Source organism: Bombyx mandarina, chromosome 15 (assembly GCF_030267445.1).
Source record: "Bombyx mandarina strain Sakado chromosome 15, ASM3026744v2".
NCBI classification, from domain to species: domain Eukaryota; kingdom Metazoa; phylum Arthropoda; class Insecta; order Lepidoptera; family Bombycidae; genus Bombyx; species Bombyx mandarina.
The window spans coordinates 6180939-6198494 of NC_143221.1; the positions used below are offsets into that span (position 1 = coordinate 6180939).

The 17556-nt window shown below is 41.0% G+C and overlaps 2 protein-coding genes across 5 annotated transcripts in view; one reads left to right on the forward strand and one right to left on the reverse strand.

The window, feature by feature from the left end:
- The first annotated feature begins 6934 nt into the window (after window positions 1-6934).
- serpin-21 (serine protease inhibitor 21) lies at window positions 6935-17025 on the forward strand. Of its 2 annotated transcripts, none has more exons than XM_028180007.2 (9): window positions 6935-7212; window positions 9187-9321; window positions 10699-10905; window positions 11004-11102; window positions 11728-11868; window positions 12651-12860; window positions 13265-13409; window positions 14356-14543; window positions 14727-17025. In XM_028180007.2, exons 1-8 carry the CDS (start codon window positions 7156-7158, stop codon window positions 14484-14486), a joined length of 1125 nt encoding a protein of 374 aa, XP_028035808.2. In that variant the 5' UTR covers window positions 6935-7155; the 3' UTR covers window positions 14487-14543; window positions 14727-17025. The 2 variants fall into 2 exon arrangements, with proteins under 2 accessions (XP_028035808.2, XP_089588903.1); XM_089732777.1 differs by lacking the exon at window positions 6935-7212 and adding an exon at window positions 7297-7338.
- Window positions 14908-17556, reverse strand: part of LOC114247148 (kynurenine formamidase) — a 28440-nt gene continuing 25791 nt past the window's right edge. For all 3 annotated transcript variants that reach the window (XM_028180014.2, XM_028180013.2, XM_028180012.2), the window contains exon 5: window positions 14908-17023. In XM_028180014.2, the coding sequence (XP_028035815.2) occupies window positions 16564-17023 (460 nt within the window). In that variant the 3' untranslated portion in view covers window positions 14908-16563. The remainder of the gene's footprint in view (window positions 17024-17556) is intronic.

The window sequence follows — 17556 nt, forward strand, 5'->3', positions numbered from 1 at the left end:
TTACCTCCGTAAGGAGCGTATAAGTTTCCAGACGTATACGCTCCAGGAGGAGCGCGAGCTCCGTGCCGTCATACGTGGCATCCCTAAAGAGTTGGATGTCGAGCTAGTCAAGGCCGACCTTCTCGAACAAGGCCTACCGGTTAACTCCGTACACCGCATGCACACAGGTCGCGGAAGGGAGCCATATAACATGGTTCTCGTCGCCCTCCAGCCTACCCCCGAGGGTAAGCAAATATTCAACATCCGAACGGTCTGTAGCCTTTCCGGAATCGCCGTCGAAACCCCACACAAGAAAGGCACACCTAGCCAGTGCCATAACTGCCAATTATACGGGCATTCTTCCCGTAACTGTCACGCGCGCCCCCGATGCGTCAAGTGTTTAGAAGATCACGCCACGGCCCTCTGCACTCGCGATCAAAAAACCGCGACGGAACCGCCTAGCTGTGTCCTGTGTCGTACACAGGGTCACCCCGCAAATTACCGCGGATGCCCCCGAGCCCCGAAAATAAATCGCCGCGTCGCCCGCCAAAACCGCCTCCGAGCTTCCGGCCCAGACATCAAAGCCTCGGCACCCTCTGTGTCGCAGGCTAAGCCAGCGTTCGTTCCGGCGCCGGTGCCCAGTGTCTCGGCTTGGGCGAAACCGCTGCCGTACACGAACACGGTTACAACTCCCTCCTCCGCGATTCGTCCCGCCCCCGCAACTCGTCCCTCTCCCGCGACTTGCCCTCCGACCGCGTCCGACAATCTCGCTTTAGCGATCGACTTCTTTCAGTCGATCAACTTTGAGCGCGTTAACGCTTTGGGCGACGCCATTCGCGCTGCATCCACTGCACAACACTTTATCGCCGTTGTGCAAGAATACGCCGACGTATACGCGTCATTAAATACGTACGTCCTCCCCTCACTCCGCCGGTAATCAATGGCGTATATAAGTAGAATAAAGCCCCTATCCGTAACGATAGGATTTTTTAACGCTTACGGTCTCGCAAATCAACGTGATCAGGTTTCTGACTTTTTGCGTGACCATCAAATTGATATCTTTTTAGTGCAGGAGACCCTACTTAAGCCCGCGCGCCGTGACCCTAAAATCGCGAACTATAACATGGTCAGGAACGACAGGCTCTCTGCTCGTGGTGGTGGTACCGTCATTTACTATAGAAGAGCCCTGCATTGCGTCCCGCTCGATCCTCCCGCGCTCGCTAATATCGAAGCATCAGTGTGCCGAATCTCACTGACGGGACACGCGCCGATCGTTATCGCGTCCGTTTATCTTCCACCGGATAACAGCCTGGCCACGGGACATTCGCCGATACGAATATTCGCGCGGTGCGAACGGCGAAGCGTCTAGCGACTAAAATAAGAGCATAGAAATGTACCTAACAAGCCACGCGCACCGGCGACCGGCGAAGCGACCGGCGGAATGTACCGAGCGAATCGCGCGGGCGACTTACGATGCGGCGGGCGAGCAAAACAAATGCATGAATAAGGACGGCGCAAGCCACGGAGTCGAGCGGTAGTCGCGGCGAATAGTGCAGTGATTAAATGAGTTTAGTTGTTTTCGCCGCGAAAAATGAACGCCGAAATTTTTATATTTTATATTTTTTATTATTTTTTTTTTTATATTTTTAAACTCGTCGTGGCCGAACGGATAAGACGTCCGGTGTTGAGCGATGCACCGGTAGTCGAATATCAGGCGGGTACCAATTTTTGTAATGAAATACGTACTCAACAAATTTTAATGTTCACGATTGATTTCCACGGTGAAGGAATAACATCGTGTAATAAAAATGAAACCCTCAAAATTATAATTTGCGTAATTACTGGGGGTAGGACCTCTTGTGAGTCCGCGCGGGTGGGTACCACCACCCTGCCTGTTTCTGCCGTGAAGTAGTAATGCGTTTTGGTTTGAAGGGTGGGGCAGCTATTGTAACTATACTTGAGACCTTAGAACTTATATCTCAAGGTGGGTGGCGCATTTACGTTGTGGATGTCTATGGGCTTCAGTAACCACTTAACACAAGGTGGACTGTGAGCTCATCCACCCATCTAAGCAATAAAAAAAATATATAGCTGAAATACTAGCTAGACCAGCTATTTGGAAGTCTAGCCACCCAAAGTATTTCTCGTACCTACTTCTTGTGGAATTCTCCATCTATAGGTATACTCTGATTCTTATTCAAATCATGTACTTCACAATCTTTTCCAAATAATAGGTCCTGAACCAAAAAACTATTAATTTGTAAGCAATATCGAGATAATTTCGATATAGACATTTCGCTGTCGGACTTCCTTACTAGTCGCGGCGGCGAACGTGAGTACCCGTGGCCTGCAAACGGTGCTGCGCGAATGGTCGCCTCGTCCACCGCTTCGCTGTTCGCACCGCCGATCCCCGTGGCCAGGCCGTAAGATCGTTCTAAGCAGTGATATCGAGGCGCTGCTCGGCATGGGGAGCTCTGTCATTCTGGCGGGCGACCTAAATTGTAAACACATCAGGTGGAACTCACACACCACAACCCCGAATGGCAGGCGGCTTGACGCGTTAGTCGATGATCTCGCCTTCGATATCGTCGCTCCGCTAACACCGACTCACTACCCGCTAAATATCGCGCATCGCCCGGATATACTCGACATAGCGTTATTAAAAAACGTAACTCTGAGCTTACACTCGATCGAAGTAGTTTCAGAGTTAGATTCAGACCACCGTCCCGTCGTTATGAAGCTCGGTCGCGCTCCCGACTCCGTTCCCGTCACGAGGACTGTGGTGGATTGGCACACGCTGGGCATCAGCCTGGCTGAATCTGATCCACCATCGCTCCCGTTTAGCCCGGACTCTACCCCGTCTCCTCAGGATACCGCTGAAGCCATAGACATCTTAACGTCACACATCACCTCAACATTAGATAGATCATCGAAACAAGTTGTAGCGGAGGACTTCCTTCACCGCTTCAAATTGTCCGATGATATTAGGGAACTCCTTAGAGCTAAGAACGCCTCGATACGCGCCTACGACAGGTATCCTACCGCGGAAAATCGCATTCGAATGCGTGCCCTACAACGCGACGTAAAGTCTCGCATCGCCGAAGTCCGAGATGCCAGATGGTCTGATTTCTTAGAAGGACTCGCGCCCTCCCAAAGGTCTTACTACCGCTTAGCTCGTACTCTCAAATCGGATACGGTAGTAACTATGCCCCCCTCGTAGGCCCCTCAGGCCGACTCGCGGCGTTTGATGATGACGAAAAAGCAGAGTTGCTGGCCGATACATTGCAAACCCAGTGCACGCCCAGCACTCAATCCGTGGACCCTGTTCATGTAGAATTAGTAGACAGTGAGGTAGAACGCAGAGTCTCCTTGCCACCCTCGGATGCGTTACCACCCGTCACCCCGATGGAAGTTAAAGACTTGATCAAAGACCTACGTCCTCGCAAGGCTCCCGGTTCCGACGGTATATCCAACCGCGTTATTAAACTTCTACCCGTCCAACTCATCGTGATGTTGGCATCTATTTTCAATGCCGCTATGGCGAACTGTATCTTTCCCGCGGTGTGGAAAGAAGCGGACGTTATCGGCATACATAAACCCGGTAAACCAAAAAATCATCCGACGAGCTACCGCCCGATTAGCCTCCTCATGTCTCTAGGCAAACTGTATGAGCGTCTGCTCTACAAACGCCTCAGAGACTTCGTCTCATCCAAGGGCATTCTCATCGATGAACAATTCGGATTCCGTAAAAATCACTCATGCGTTCAACAGGTGCACCGCCTCACGGAGCACATTCTTGTGGGGCTTAATCGACCAAAACCGTTATACACGGGAGCTCTCTTCTTCGACGTCGCAAAAGCGTTCGACAAAGTCTGGCACAATGGTTTGATTTTCAAACTATTCAACATGGGCGTGCCGGATAGTCTCGTGCTCATCATACGGGACTTCTTGTCGAACCGCTCTTTTCGATATCAAGTCGAGGGAACCCGCTCCTCCCCACGACTTCTCACAGCTGGAGTCCCGCAAGGCTCTGTCCTTTCACCCCTCCTATTTAGCTTATTCGTTAACGATATTCCCCGGTCGCCGCCGACCCATTTAGCTTTATTCGCCGACGACACGACTGTTTACTATTCCAGTAGAAACAAGTCCCTAATCGCGAAGAAGCTTCAGAGCGCAGCCCTAGCCCTAGGACAGTGGTTCCGAAAATGGCGCATAGACATCAACCACAGCGAAAAGTACTGCGGTGCTATTTCAGAGGGGAAGCTCCACACGGATTTCCTCCCGTATTAGGAGGAGGAATCTCACACCCCCGATTACTCTCTTTAGTCAATCCATACCCTGGGTCAGGAAGGTCAAGTACCTGGGCGTTATCCTGGATGTATCGATGACATTCCGCCCGCATATAAAATCAGTCCGTGACCGTGCCGCGTTTATTCTCGGTAGACTCTACCCTATGATCTGTAAGCGGAGTAAAATGTCCCTTCGGAACAAGGTGACACTTTACAAAACTTGCATAAGGCCCGTCATGACTTACGCGAGTGTGGTGTTCGCTCACGCGGCCCGCACACACATAGACACCCTTCAATCTCTACAATCCCGCTTTTGCAGGTTAGCCGTCGGAGCTCCGTGGTTCGTGAGGAACGTTGACCTACACGACGACCTGGGCCTCGAATCTATACAGAAATACATGAAGTCAGCGTCGGAACGGTACTTCGATAAGGCTATGCGTCATGATAATCGCCTTATCGTAGCCGCCGCTGACTACTCCCCGAATCCTGATCATGCAGGAGCCAGTCACCGTCGACGCCCTAGACACGTCCTTACGGATCCATCAGATCCAATAACCTTTGCACTAGACGCCTTCAGCTCTAGGAGCAGGCTTAGTGACCTCGGTAACCGTACTCGTCGAACTCGACAAAGAGTTCGCCGTGCAACCTAACCCATGAATCAGCTCGCTGAGTTTCTCGCCGGATGTTCTCAGCGGGTTGCGATTCCGATCCGGTAGTAGATTCATTCGCGAAGCAGCTACTCTTGAGTTGTTAGGTCTCCTTCGGAGGCGCTCGGGCAGCTGTTAGCAAATCCCACCCCTCCTGGCTGAGCCTTTGCTCGCCCACCTGTCCTGGTGAAACTGGAAAGGCCTCCGGGCCACCAGTAATCCTTCAATCATAAAAAAAAAAAAAAAAAACTGATGATTACTTCTCGGTAGCAATAGGCACGATGGGGGTTTCTACTAGTGGATGCTCAAACTAGGCCCTACCATCAGTAATTACGAAAATAAAATAAAATTACCATTATTTTTTTTGCATAGTACGTTGAAGTCGTGCGCAGTTTTAGATACGTATTTATTCGGGAGCCGAATACGCTTCATAAGAGTACATCGTGTGTTTGGAACTTTAGATTACTTTGGACTACAACGACCTTAATACATATTTATATATAATACTTAATCGTATGTTCTACATTCTAATCTACGTATTCTAGTGTTCGATGTAACAGAGGTTGAGCCGCAGCTACTCACATTACACAGAAAATCAAGAGTAGGATTACAAATTGAAGGATTGAACTTTTTTTGTTATTGAATTTACGTGAATATTCTTCTCATGTTATGTTTGCCATTAAAGCGAATACTGCAAGTATTTCGATTGAAAGTGTATGTGTAGGAAGAAAATATGGTTCCACTAAAAATCAAAGGCATAATGTCGAAGGTTTCGGTTGATTTTAATTAGCTTTGTACAAATGAAATACCTAATATTAACAATAACAATTTTTAAATGTTACATTTGTCGTTGTTCTTTATAAAATTAAAGGTCAATTCAACTTCATATTAAGATTAATTTAAATCGTTCAAGATGTTGTTGTTATCTGTAAATGCGTTATGTTATCAAGAACACAAAATTATTCCAGAATATGTGTAATATCTATTCACTAATTATCACGGCTAGCTGGTTATTTTTGTCGATTGGGATACTATATAGTTTGACAACGTACATATATTACGTGCTAAACTTAAGACACGTGTCGTCTTCTCGTATTAAAACTGTATAATCTCAAAACTGACTAGTTTTACAGGAGAGTATTTTAAAAATTCAATATGCGATATTTTTAATATTAATCATCTTTGCAACATTTTTTTTTTACCAGTACATTATTTGTCTTTTAAAGTAAGATAAAATTATGTATTAATTTTGTTAATAGTAGTGAAAACGTAGGTAAACTAAAAAAAAAAAAAAACTAAAACTAACCTACGCTCTTTTGACAGTATTTATGAGAAAAATACTGGTGATACCAAAGGATTCCGCATATTAACTCAATTTCGAATATTTTTGGAAATTGTACACTTTTAATGCGAAAAGACGACGTGTGCCTGGATACTTTAGGATAAAAAGCCCTATAAATATATACTATACGATGCAGTGTTTTTTTTTGACAATGTCTAATATTCTTTCACCTCTCCACATATTTGAATAGCAAATTGATTACTAGAGAAAGCTTCGGCCGATTAGCTTGGTTTTTTTTGTGAAGATTACATTTAGTGTGAGTTGAATACTGATATATACTTTGAAATGAACTAACTAAAGTAGGTACGTTCATTTATGAATGCTGATAAATTATTTAATCATTCCAATGTACTCGTATCAAGCGATGCGTCTATGCCGGCGTTCAAATCAGGCATGCTGATAAAATATTTCGTAAGGAAATACGTGATTATTCCGTGTTCTCACTCTCACGAACTACTTTCCCGATGAAGTAATAATGTCTTGTAACAAAAATCCAACCGGCATTATTATAATTCTTATCATCCTATATTTGGGGCAAATCTTTTTTTCGGTTTCAATGGTACAGCCAGCCGTACAATATATCTTCATACTAAGTACTTTCAAAATGTAGGGCAGCGATCTAATTTTTACCCCTACTGTTTATTATAGCAATGTTTGGCCTTGAGAGATCCCCACTTTTTGAGCGTGATTCACTGTTACGTGCGCTGACCGGTCGACGTCGCCTTATGAATGTTATGATGTCATCAAGAATGCACACGTTAATACCGCGCGTTGTTCATGCCGGCTGTCTGATGGCTGCCATCTACAATAACATTTGCGGCCACGCAAAATAGTTCCGTTGTACTCTCTTAACATATTTAGTTTTATTTTAAAGAAAGCGAACCAAACTGTGGTCGGTATGGATACGAAGTCGTTCTCCTCGACAATAGCAAAGTTCTCAGCCAAGTTTTGCAATGTGAGTATGATGATATGCTTTAATAATATTATATCATCATATTATTGTGGTATAGAGTGTCAAAACGTTACACAATTAATGCTAACAGTTATTTGTTTAATGTTTCCTGTTGGTTGTAAGGTTACTGTGAGTATACGAAGACCTTGACTTTGATCGTTTTGTATCTACGATGACAGTTCCGTCAGATATTTGTGTCATAGTTTGTGGTTGTCTGGAATAGATCGTTTTTAACGATAAAACCGTCTATTGTACAAATATATCTCTACTTGTTGACTGTTTTTTAATGTTAGTGGTGTTTTGGTGTGCAATAAAGTATATTCTCTTTGTTTCTCTCTCTCCTCATAATCCGACACTTAGCGATCTTAAAGAGATGAAGCTCACATCACAAACCAAAAAGAGCTTAGTATTTTTTTATTGATGAAACTTGAGCTTTATGCGATTGAAGAAATTTTTGAAAAAAAATAATGATTGCCTTTTTTATTTCGACTGCCGTCACAATAAAAACAGTAATACTTTTTACAGTTTCAATATTTGTCGTCGCTTCGGGCAATTGATTTGTGATCATCAAATCAATCAATTTGAAAGTAATTATAGCGCCTGAAACAAAACAAAAAAAAGGTCTATTCTGAAATTTTTCCTTTTCACTATCTCAGTTTATTCGTCATCAGTCTGCCTACAGCATATATAATACGATATCGAAGTCCTGATAACCTGGAAGGGCTGATGGAATGTGGAAGGGTATACGGCCAAGATGCACAAGGCCAACATGTTGGACGGGTCAGATATCCCACCAACTGGCTATGGACCTGTCAGCGTTGCAATTCACTAAGCGGCTGATAGCATCAAATGGAGTCCTATTGTCGAAAGAGTGCTACAGTAGCGAGGGAATGATTAAGAAAAAAAAGTGTGCCTACCTATTATCTATGAGTTCAATGGTTTTATTTTTTTAGCGTGTAGACAGATCAGCGTACGCACCGCCTGATGGTGAGTAGTTAATAAAGCCCATATACGTCAGCAATGCCAGGGGCGGAGCCAATCTGTTGCCTTCCGTTAAGTTCTCTCCACAAGGCTCGTTTGAAGATGTCCATTTGTATAGGCGATTTTTTTCTTTTGTCCACATAATTAATGCAATTTTAAATATTCGTAGAATTGTCGACTATTCCGCAATCCCAAAAGTTAATTAGGGGATAAGCCCTGTTGGCCCCACTCACCTGGCGATCTTAGATAACGTTTATTCAGCTCCCGTAATCGTTTACGGTTATACCGTACGTGAACTTATATTCCCATAAACAAATACATAAAATATTACTTTAATATTGAGTTCCGCCAAGGTATTGTTACGCGCTGGGGTTCGAGATAAATAAAATTCTACCGAAATACAAATTAAAAACTGTATTAGCACTTAGAATACTTAAAACACTGCACAAACACTTTAAAATTCTCAATTCGTTTCTTCCGCTTCGCTTCAGATGATCCGTTCGCTGTTTAGCTTCGAGTAGTTCCGATTACTAACCGACTGGGTGTCATATCTGCAACGCTTTTATAGTCGATACGACATCCCTAAAATTGTCGAGAACATTCCTCACAAGTCGAGTATTTTCTATGTGTGTTTCCGCTATCTGACAATAGATGGCGTTGTACTTCTCGAGCGTTCTAGATGTTACTAGATCCTTTGATATTCGTTTCAGCTGTTCGGCAATAAATGGCGTTACTCTTATGGGTGTAACAATATATCTGAAGCTTAATGTTTCATCCGTGAAAATATACATTAAGACATTCACATAAAATAGCAATATTTACTGTAATTACGATGGTAATTGTTTTATCATAATGGTTTGCGCGTAATGTATGGAGCTTCGAAATTGTTTCGATTGGTCATTGTATCGTCATCATAAATTAATTTATGAATGCGCAAATTTAGTAAATAGCTTTCCAGAAGATTGTTTTGTTGTAAGTTCAATATGGCTTCAACAGGAGCTAAACGGTGATAAAGATGTGGTCTCGTCACCGTTGTCAGCGGAATACTTATTGGCGCTGATAGCTTTGGGTTCAACGGATACTGCACACGAAGAGCTCTTAACAAGCCTCGATATTCCAGATGACGACACGGTACGTATCTTAATCTATCGTAATTAGAACTAAGTGCATGCTTCTGCTCATCACTGCGCTGCTATAGAGAATTTGTTTTATTTTCATATTTATTGCCCAAGCTGAGCCCAAACGAGCTCACAGCCGCCTGATATTAAGTGCTTACCGGAGCCCGTAGATAACGCAACGTGAATTCGAATCGCCGTAAGCGGGATTTGAACACTGTCAGAGTCGCTTCGCTACGATATGAGCATAGCGAGCCATCTTTTAGGCCATGACGACTTCTGTTGCATTCAGCTTAAAGATGAGACCTAGAGGGTAATCATTCTAGTGAAAAATTCAGACCTGGTCGTATGTCAGCTCATCTGTCCATCTGGAGTGTCGCGGTATCTATGATAGAATTTAAGAATTTGATAAATCCTCATATCGATGCTAAAAAATGGAAAAAATGCATATAAGTATACACACAAATATTGTACAATAATTTTCGAAACATCGATTTGCCGAGCAAAAACAACTTTTTTTTATTGCTTAGATGGGTGGACGAGCTCACAGCCCACCTGTTGTTAAGTGGTTACTGGAGCCCATAGACATCTACAACGTAAATGCGCCACCCGCATTGAGATATAAGTTCTACTTAGGCGTTACTACTTCACCGCAGAAATAGGCAGGGTGGTGGTACATACCCGTGCAGACTCACAAGAGGTCCTACCACCAGTTATTACGCAAATTATAATTTTGTTGGTTTGATTTTTTTAACACGATGTTTTATTCCTTCACCGTGAAAGTCAATCGTGAACATTTGTCAAGTACGTATTTCATTAGAAAAATTAGTACTTGCCAGCGGGATTCGAGCACCGGTGCATCGCTAGATACGAATGCACCGGACGTCTTATCCCTTAAGCCACGACGACTACAAGTTCTTCTTTTTCTATCATATCCCACCAGAGCAATAAAAAATGAGTATCGTTACAATACTCATAATACATATTAATTAATTTTGATTTTGAAAACATTGATTTTTTTCCATATTCCCAAATTAGAAATAGCAATTTAGCTTCAAAATAAATATATTATTGCGGTATCTTCATTTTATACAAGATTGTTCTTTGAACAAATAAATCAAGAGATTAAAAGAGAGATCCAAGAAAATGTTCACTTCTCTTCATTTCGTGATATGAATTTTGTCGGATAGCCCGACCATAGGATAATAAACTTCCTGCGTATTATGAACACTCAATAAATATTCAGTATTCTTTGATGAAGGCGTCGCCGTCGCTTTGACCCTTAACCTATTCTCGATTCTTGGTAAATTTTGATTTCAATGTAGTGTATACAAATGGACAATACGACAGATTTTCTATGTTTTTTTTAAATATTTAATAAGTGTTTTTTCAGATACGCACGCTTTTCACTGCGGCCTCTGCTAAATTGAAAACTATTAAGGGTATTAATTTAAGTTTAGCAAACAAGATATACGTTAAATCGTGCGATTGTGAACTCAATTCGCAACTGAAGAAAGACGCCGTGGACGTGTTTGATGCGGAATTGGAGAAAGTCGATTTCGGAGACAGCGCTGCTGCTGCTAAACTGATCAACGGCTGGGTAATGGTCTTCAATTCACCTTGTTATAATGAGATTCATATTGACGATAACTGGATCTATTTTATGACGTTTTGGAAGTGTGTATTTTTTATGTACAGGTCGAAAGTAAAACAAATGAACGAATTAAAAATCTGGTATCCAATAGCAGCCTCAATTCTGACACGCAAATCGTTCTGATCAACGCTCTCTACTTTAAGGTAAGACTGTTATTTTAATATATGTATGGTACACGTAAAATAATTGAAGAAAGTTACTAATTTTACGTCCTAAAGTTACCTACTAATTTAAAAAATCATGTTCAAAGATTCTATTACATACTAACATACAAATGTCTGAAGCTAATAAAAGCGTATTAAAAAGAAAAGTATTTCTGTCGATTTTATCAATAAGTTTTACATTGCACTCGATAACACATTTAAAATTGTTGTTCAGCACCAATAATTTATTCCGAGAGAAGGTGTGAAGTTGATTAAGAATTACATAAATGAAATATATTTGTGCGAAAAACTGAGTAAATCAAGACAATATAGTTCCAATAACACTGAGGTTTTTTTTCGGTTTCGTTGGTTTTATGATGGTGAATTTTGAAAACGTAGAAGCGGGTAAATGATACCTTATTTTTTTTTTTACACGCTGGGGAATCCATTTACGGATACCCGGTCGAGCGGGGTAAATGATACCAGTGAAAGGTAAGCTATCTTACCATACTTCTCGCCGTCGGAGGGGAGCTTATCTCTTCCACCGAATTCTTTTCACGAACAGTACGTTTCCAGAGGAAGATTCTTTATCGTACTATAAATAATTTTAAATATTATTTTGAAGGGTTCATGGAAAAACCAATTTAACCCTAAGAGCACCGTGGAGCATCCGTTCTATATTAACAACGAAACATCTGTGAAAGTTCCCATGATGTACCAAGAAGACAAATTTAAGTACGACAACAACGCTGAGCTCAACGCCCAGGTACATATTTCGATTTTTTCTTGTTTAAAGACTGCAAAGTTATCTATATATGTTTAAATAAAAATTAATTGCTGTTCGTTAGTCTCGCTAAAACTCGAGAACGGCTGGACCGATTTGGCTGATTTTAGTCTTGAATTATTTGCAGAAGTCCAGAGAAGGTTTAAAAGGTAGATAAATATCAAAATTCCTTTTGTTTGTTTTAAGTTTATTTTATACAAAAGTTTAGGTCTTTTATTTACCGATTGAAGCACTACGAAGTCTGCCGGGTCAGCTAGTTTTGAATAAAAATTATTAAAACCAATTTAATTTTATTGTTTAAATTTCTTATAATTATTTTCTAATGGTACTAGTAGTTTTAGAAAAATGAAGAAATGAATGAATAAACTTACAATGTGTGGTACTTATATTCAGTACAGTGGTATTATTGATCTACTAACAAAATAAGCCCGGTAACCGTACTCGTCGAATTCGGCAAAGAGTTTGACGTGCAACTTAACCTAAGCATCAGTCCGTTAAGTTTCTCGCCGGATCTTCTCAGTGGGTTGCGATTCCGATCCGGAGCAGATTCATTCGCGAAGCAGCTACTCTCGAGTTGTTAGGTCTCCGTTGGAGGTGCTCGTGTAGCTGTTAGCAAATCCCGCCCCTTCTGGCTGAGCCCTCGCTCGCCCACCTGTCCTTATGAAACAGCGTGAAAAAGCGTGAAAATACTTGATCTAAAATATAATTCCTATATTGCAGTACGTGTGAAATTTTTGAAAAATCTATTTTTACCGTTTTTTTAGATCTTAGAAATGGCGTATGAAGGTAACGAGGCCAGCATGGTAATTGTATTGCCGAACGAAATTGATGGCCTTGATCAAGTCCTACAGAAACTAGCCGACGGCTTCGATCTCATTGCAGCCTGGGAGAAGCTGATCTCAACAAAACTACAAGTGATAATACCCAAATTCAAGACGGAAACTGAAATAGACCTTACGCATGTTTTCTCAAAGGTACCTTATCTACATATAGAATTACTTTTATTGGTGGTAGGACCTCTTGTGAGTCCGCACGGGTAGGTACCACCACCCTGCCTATTTCTGCCGTGAAGCAGTAATGCGTTTCGGCTTGAAGGGTGGGACAGCCGTTATAACTATACTTGAGACCTTAGAACTTTATATCTCAAGGTGGGTGGCACATTTACGTTGTAGATGTCTATGGGCTCCAGTAACCACTTAACACCAGGTGGCCTGTGAGCTCGTCCACCCATCTAACTAATAAAAAAAAAAATACGCATACCCATGCTTACTAATGAACGTAAAAAAAAAATTAATTGATTTAAAGTAGTTTCAGATTTGTACCTGCATGTAGTTGCCAAATTGATTTTAGAACTTCAAACAAGCTAAATTAATTTTAGTTGGGCATTAATGAGATCTTCCGTCGCGGAAATTCTGGTGTGTCGAAGATCTTGGATAGCAACGAGTCGTTGTATATCTCGAAGGCCATACAAAAAGCCTTCATTGAAGTGAATGAAGAAGGAGCCGAAGCGGCTGCTGCCACTCGTAAGTACGATTTAAGTCTGAGTTCTAAGTCTTTAAGAAATACTTAAACAGTCTTACTAATTTATAACATTTTGGTTTAGATATGGTCACGACGGTGGAACTTAATATTTCTGTAAAATACATTAAAAAATCACATAATTTGTGTCATCACAATTATGTTTACAATCGTCTACGTCAATTTTACGATGTAAACTGTATGACTTTTTTTTTTCGTTGTCTAAAGTAGATATTGTGCTCGTAATTACTGCTCTTTGAATTGAAAATACAGTGTTATAGTGAGCGGTAGGTCTCAGGGGTATTTTATTCAATAAAACTATGGGTTAGTCACTAATATCAAATTTTGAATTATAATCTTGTTATATACACAAGCAATTTTCGATTTAAAACGATAATTATAATAAGACGCGGGCGCACGCTACTCACACTTCAAACGGAAGCTCCCGGAACATAGATTATACACTTCTCTGTCACCGAATGGTAAACCGTCGACGTCGCCCAAAGCACGTCATTATGGATCCTCCTGATCCATTAACGGCGCTTTTAGGCACCACAAGCACCGGTTACCATCCTCATCGAACCCGTCGCTTGCGACGAAGGGCTCGACGAGCGAATTAACCCATAGACACAGCCCACTGAGTTTCTCGCCGGATCTTCTCAGTAGGTCGCGTTTCCGATCCGGTGGTAGATTCTGCGAAGCACTGCTCTTGCTAGGTTAGTGTTAGCAACTCTCCGGTTTGAGCCCCGTGAGCTCACCTACAAACGTTAGAGTGAAGTTGAAATAGCCTCTCAAGGCTATCAGCATAGATAGTTGAAAAAAAAAAAAACATTGTCAAAAGACGGACATAGATACTATGTAGATACTATGTATAGCGAGCGGGCATACGGCCGCGAGAGTGACGTACAGGTCGGTTTGCTATAGTGTTTTTTTTTATTGCTGTTCACATAGATATGGTGTTAAGAAAGCGGCGTGCTCATTATCCCGCTCCGATCGTCCGGGCTGATCGACCTTTTCTATACTTCCTCATTGGGCCTGATCACACGATTATATTCGTCGGTCTGTACAAAGGACGTACATAACTCAGCCTTATATTTGGATGAGCATCTGTTCCCCGTCAATTACTTCCGCTTTTAAAGGTAATCTAATTAGCTTTTTTGTATGAATGCCAAAAATAAATTTCAAAAGATGTACATATTTCTTCGGAGTTGTGAGTGTTTCAACTTTTTACTTAAAAATTTCAACTGTGCTCTATATTCAAATTTTTACATTTAAGCTCGTGAGTTTTTCCATTTTTCATCAGTTTTAAGTTTTTCTTTTAGGTATCCCAGTGTCTCGTCCTTCTACATAATAAGAGGTGGTAATAATACTTCTGGAGTATTTATTTGGTATTTATCCTGTTTGAGTATTGATACTGCGACCGCTTGTAAAAAATTAGAATTAGCCTGTTGACAACAGAGTGATGAGTATGAAAAGAAATTTGTATTAAATAATAGAAATATGTGTTTAATTTATTATTATATTTAGAATTAAAAGTTTTCTGTTTGCTGTAAATATCCTATTATATCATAATATATGCTACATTCGTGAAAAAATAGACAGTATTTCATTTATATTAGTTTGTACATTGAAGATATTCACGAACCCTATTTACGGGTTTTTTGTTTGAAAATTTTGTCTTTCAAAAATCTTTTACAACACTTTTAACTTCAACGACAATAAAAATATACACAACGAAATCAAAGAAGATTGTATTTCAGAGAATCTCAAAGTTTTGCAATATTCAATGTATTCTTAAAATAAACAAAAACAAGTCTGCTGGACTTGTGTTTAACACTAACTTAAATTAATAAATGTAATCAAAATTAATTAAAAAAATAATATGTTAGTACCTAAAAGTTACATTATTAAGAGATCCATTATCGACATTAAATAAATGTTTTTTTTTTAAATATTAGTATCAATTGATTACAAATTTATATTACTTTGTCAATTTCAGAGAGAAAAAAACAATAATTTCAGCATATATATAAAAATATGAACATGTCCACCTAATGGTGAGTGGTTACCATTGCTTATGGAGATCGCTACTCGAGGAGGATTTTGTTCAAATCGTACCCAGGATACGCCGCTTTATTCAAGAGTAGTATATTATATGTTTTGATACGCCCTGTAGAATGAGCTCATTGCTGCCAGACAGTAGTGATGGGCTGTGCTCCGCGTGGGTGAGGTGCGTTTTTATGGGAAAATTGAGATCATCTCAAACAATTACTCAGAATTGCTTATGTTTTGTTGTAATTGGAATGCTTCATTCTAAATTTGATTACATTTTAAACACAATACGTGCTAATGCGAAAACCTATATAGAAAACATCTTCCTCTTCGATAAACGATAAACTAAATAATCTGTCTACTCCAAATACGAATTTACCAAGGGTTTATAGGACGATCGATTTAATTCAGCAAAATTAGAAGGTAAAGTAAATCGAAATTTCCATGATATAATTAATTACTATATTCATAAGTACTATTCCGAATATTTGCACTGTTCATAATTCTTATTTTACCATTAGGTACAATCCTTGTTCATTAATCGAGTAATAGATTAATGAATATTTTTTTGGTGTTAATTAGATGTTGCGCAATGGATGCTAAACGTGCTCGTTTCAGACGATCCGTTATGAACCAAGGTGAGATATAAAACCATAACCTACAACGATTTAGCTCAGTGCTCTGCATTTATTTTCAAGTTTATCTCGTGCTGTGAAAGCAAATAAATAATCTATTGATTGTATCCTCATTTGAATTAATGTTAGTATCTATCATTGTATGCAGTCTTAAGAATTGACCAGAGGTAAAAAATAGCAAATATATAGGCCAGCCTTTCCCAAATTGGGCGATAACGCCCCCTTGCGGGCGCTCCAGGCTTAAAGGGGGGCGGTAAGAGACCCAGAAAAAAAAAGGGACGTGTGTAGAGGCTTTGGAGGCGATTTGTAATTTCTAGGAGGGCTCTTAGACACCGACTAAGCTCTCGCTATAGCGGTTTTTAAGTAGGTGAAAAAATGGGGGCGCTAAAAAATAATATTATTCTCAAAGTGGGCAGTAGACAAAATAAGTTTGGGAAACCCTGATATAGGCTGTTCATTATTTAAGGTCGCGTCATATGTGCTTACGAATATCATGAATCAACAAGTTCTTAAGGTAGTTGTTGCTGTTCGCGAAGCACTCGACTATTTCGTGATGATCCATATCGTCTTTGATCTCCAAATACATGTTCTGCATCAAGCACGTATTGTGTAGGAGCTCATAGAACTCTCTCGATTGCCTCTTGAAAGTCGGGCTGTCATTTTGGGCGGCAAAAATGTAAATTCTGATCCTTCGCGACTGTAAGTGGGAGAAACAATCGAATTGCGGGGACAGCGGCACCGCCCACTCGTGAGGCAGTTGCACGGATCTGTTGACTGATGTATTTACGACTTCCCGTAAGTCGTACAGTCCTGAAATAAGGAAGGCTCCCTGGAGGTGGTGTGAATCGGGCGTGTTTTCGAAGAATTCGGAACTGGCCAGGAGTTTCGCTACCAGATGCGCTCCCGTTCCGTGTCCCGCGAAGTAAACGCCTCTGAAATACGATGAGAATTCCGTTTTGTCAGGAGAACAGTAAAACAGCAAAGGATTGTTCAATTCATCGTGAAGTCGTCGTGGCCTAAAGGATAAGACGTTCGGTGCATTCGTATCTCTAGCTATGCAACGGTGTTCGAATCGCGCAGGCGGATACCAATTTTTCTAATGAAATACGTACCTACTTAACAAATGTTCACGACTGACTTCCACGGTGAAGGAATAACATCGTGTAATAAAAATTAAAACCCGCAAACTTATAATTTGCGTAATTACTGGTCGTAGGACCTCTTGTGAGTCCGCACGGGTAGGTACCACCACCCCGCTTATTTCTGCCGTGAAGCAGTAATGCGTTTCGGTTTGAATGGCGGGGCAGCCGTTGTAACTATACTGAGAACTTAGAACTTATATCTCAATATGGGTGGCGCATGTATGTTGTAGATGTCTATGGTCTCCAGTAACCACTTAACATCAGGTGGGCTGTGAGCTCGTCCACCTACCTAAGCAATAAAAAAAAACATTAAATCAATCGTC

Excerpts from the sequence above, each read along its gene's own strand:
- serpin-21 (XM_028180007.2), top strand. The coding sequence starts at position 7,156 with ATGGATACGAAGTCGTTCTCCTCGACAATAGCAAAGTTCTCAGCCAAG. Across the intron at positions 10,906-11,003 it reads CTAAACTGATCAACGGCTGG|GTCGAAAGTAAAACAAATGA; the intron begins GTAATGGTCTTC and ends TTTTATGTACAG. Across the intron at positions 12,861-13,264 it reads TTACGCATGTTTTCTCAAAG|TTGGGCATTAATGAGATCTT; the intron begins GTACCTTATCTA and ends AATTAATTTTAG.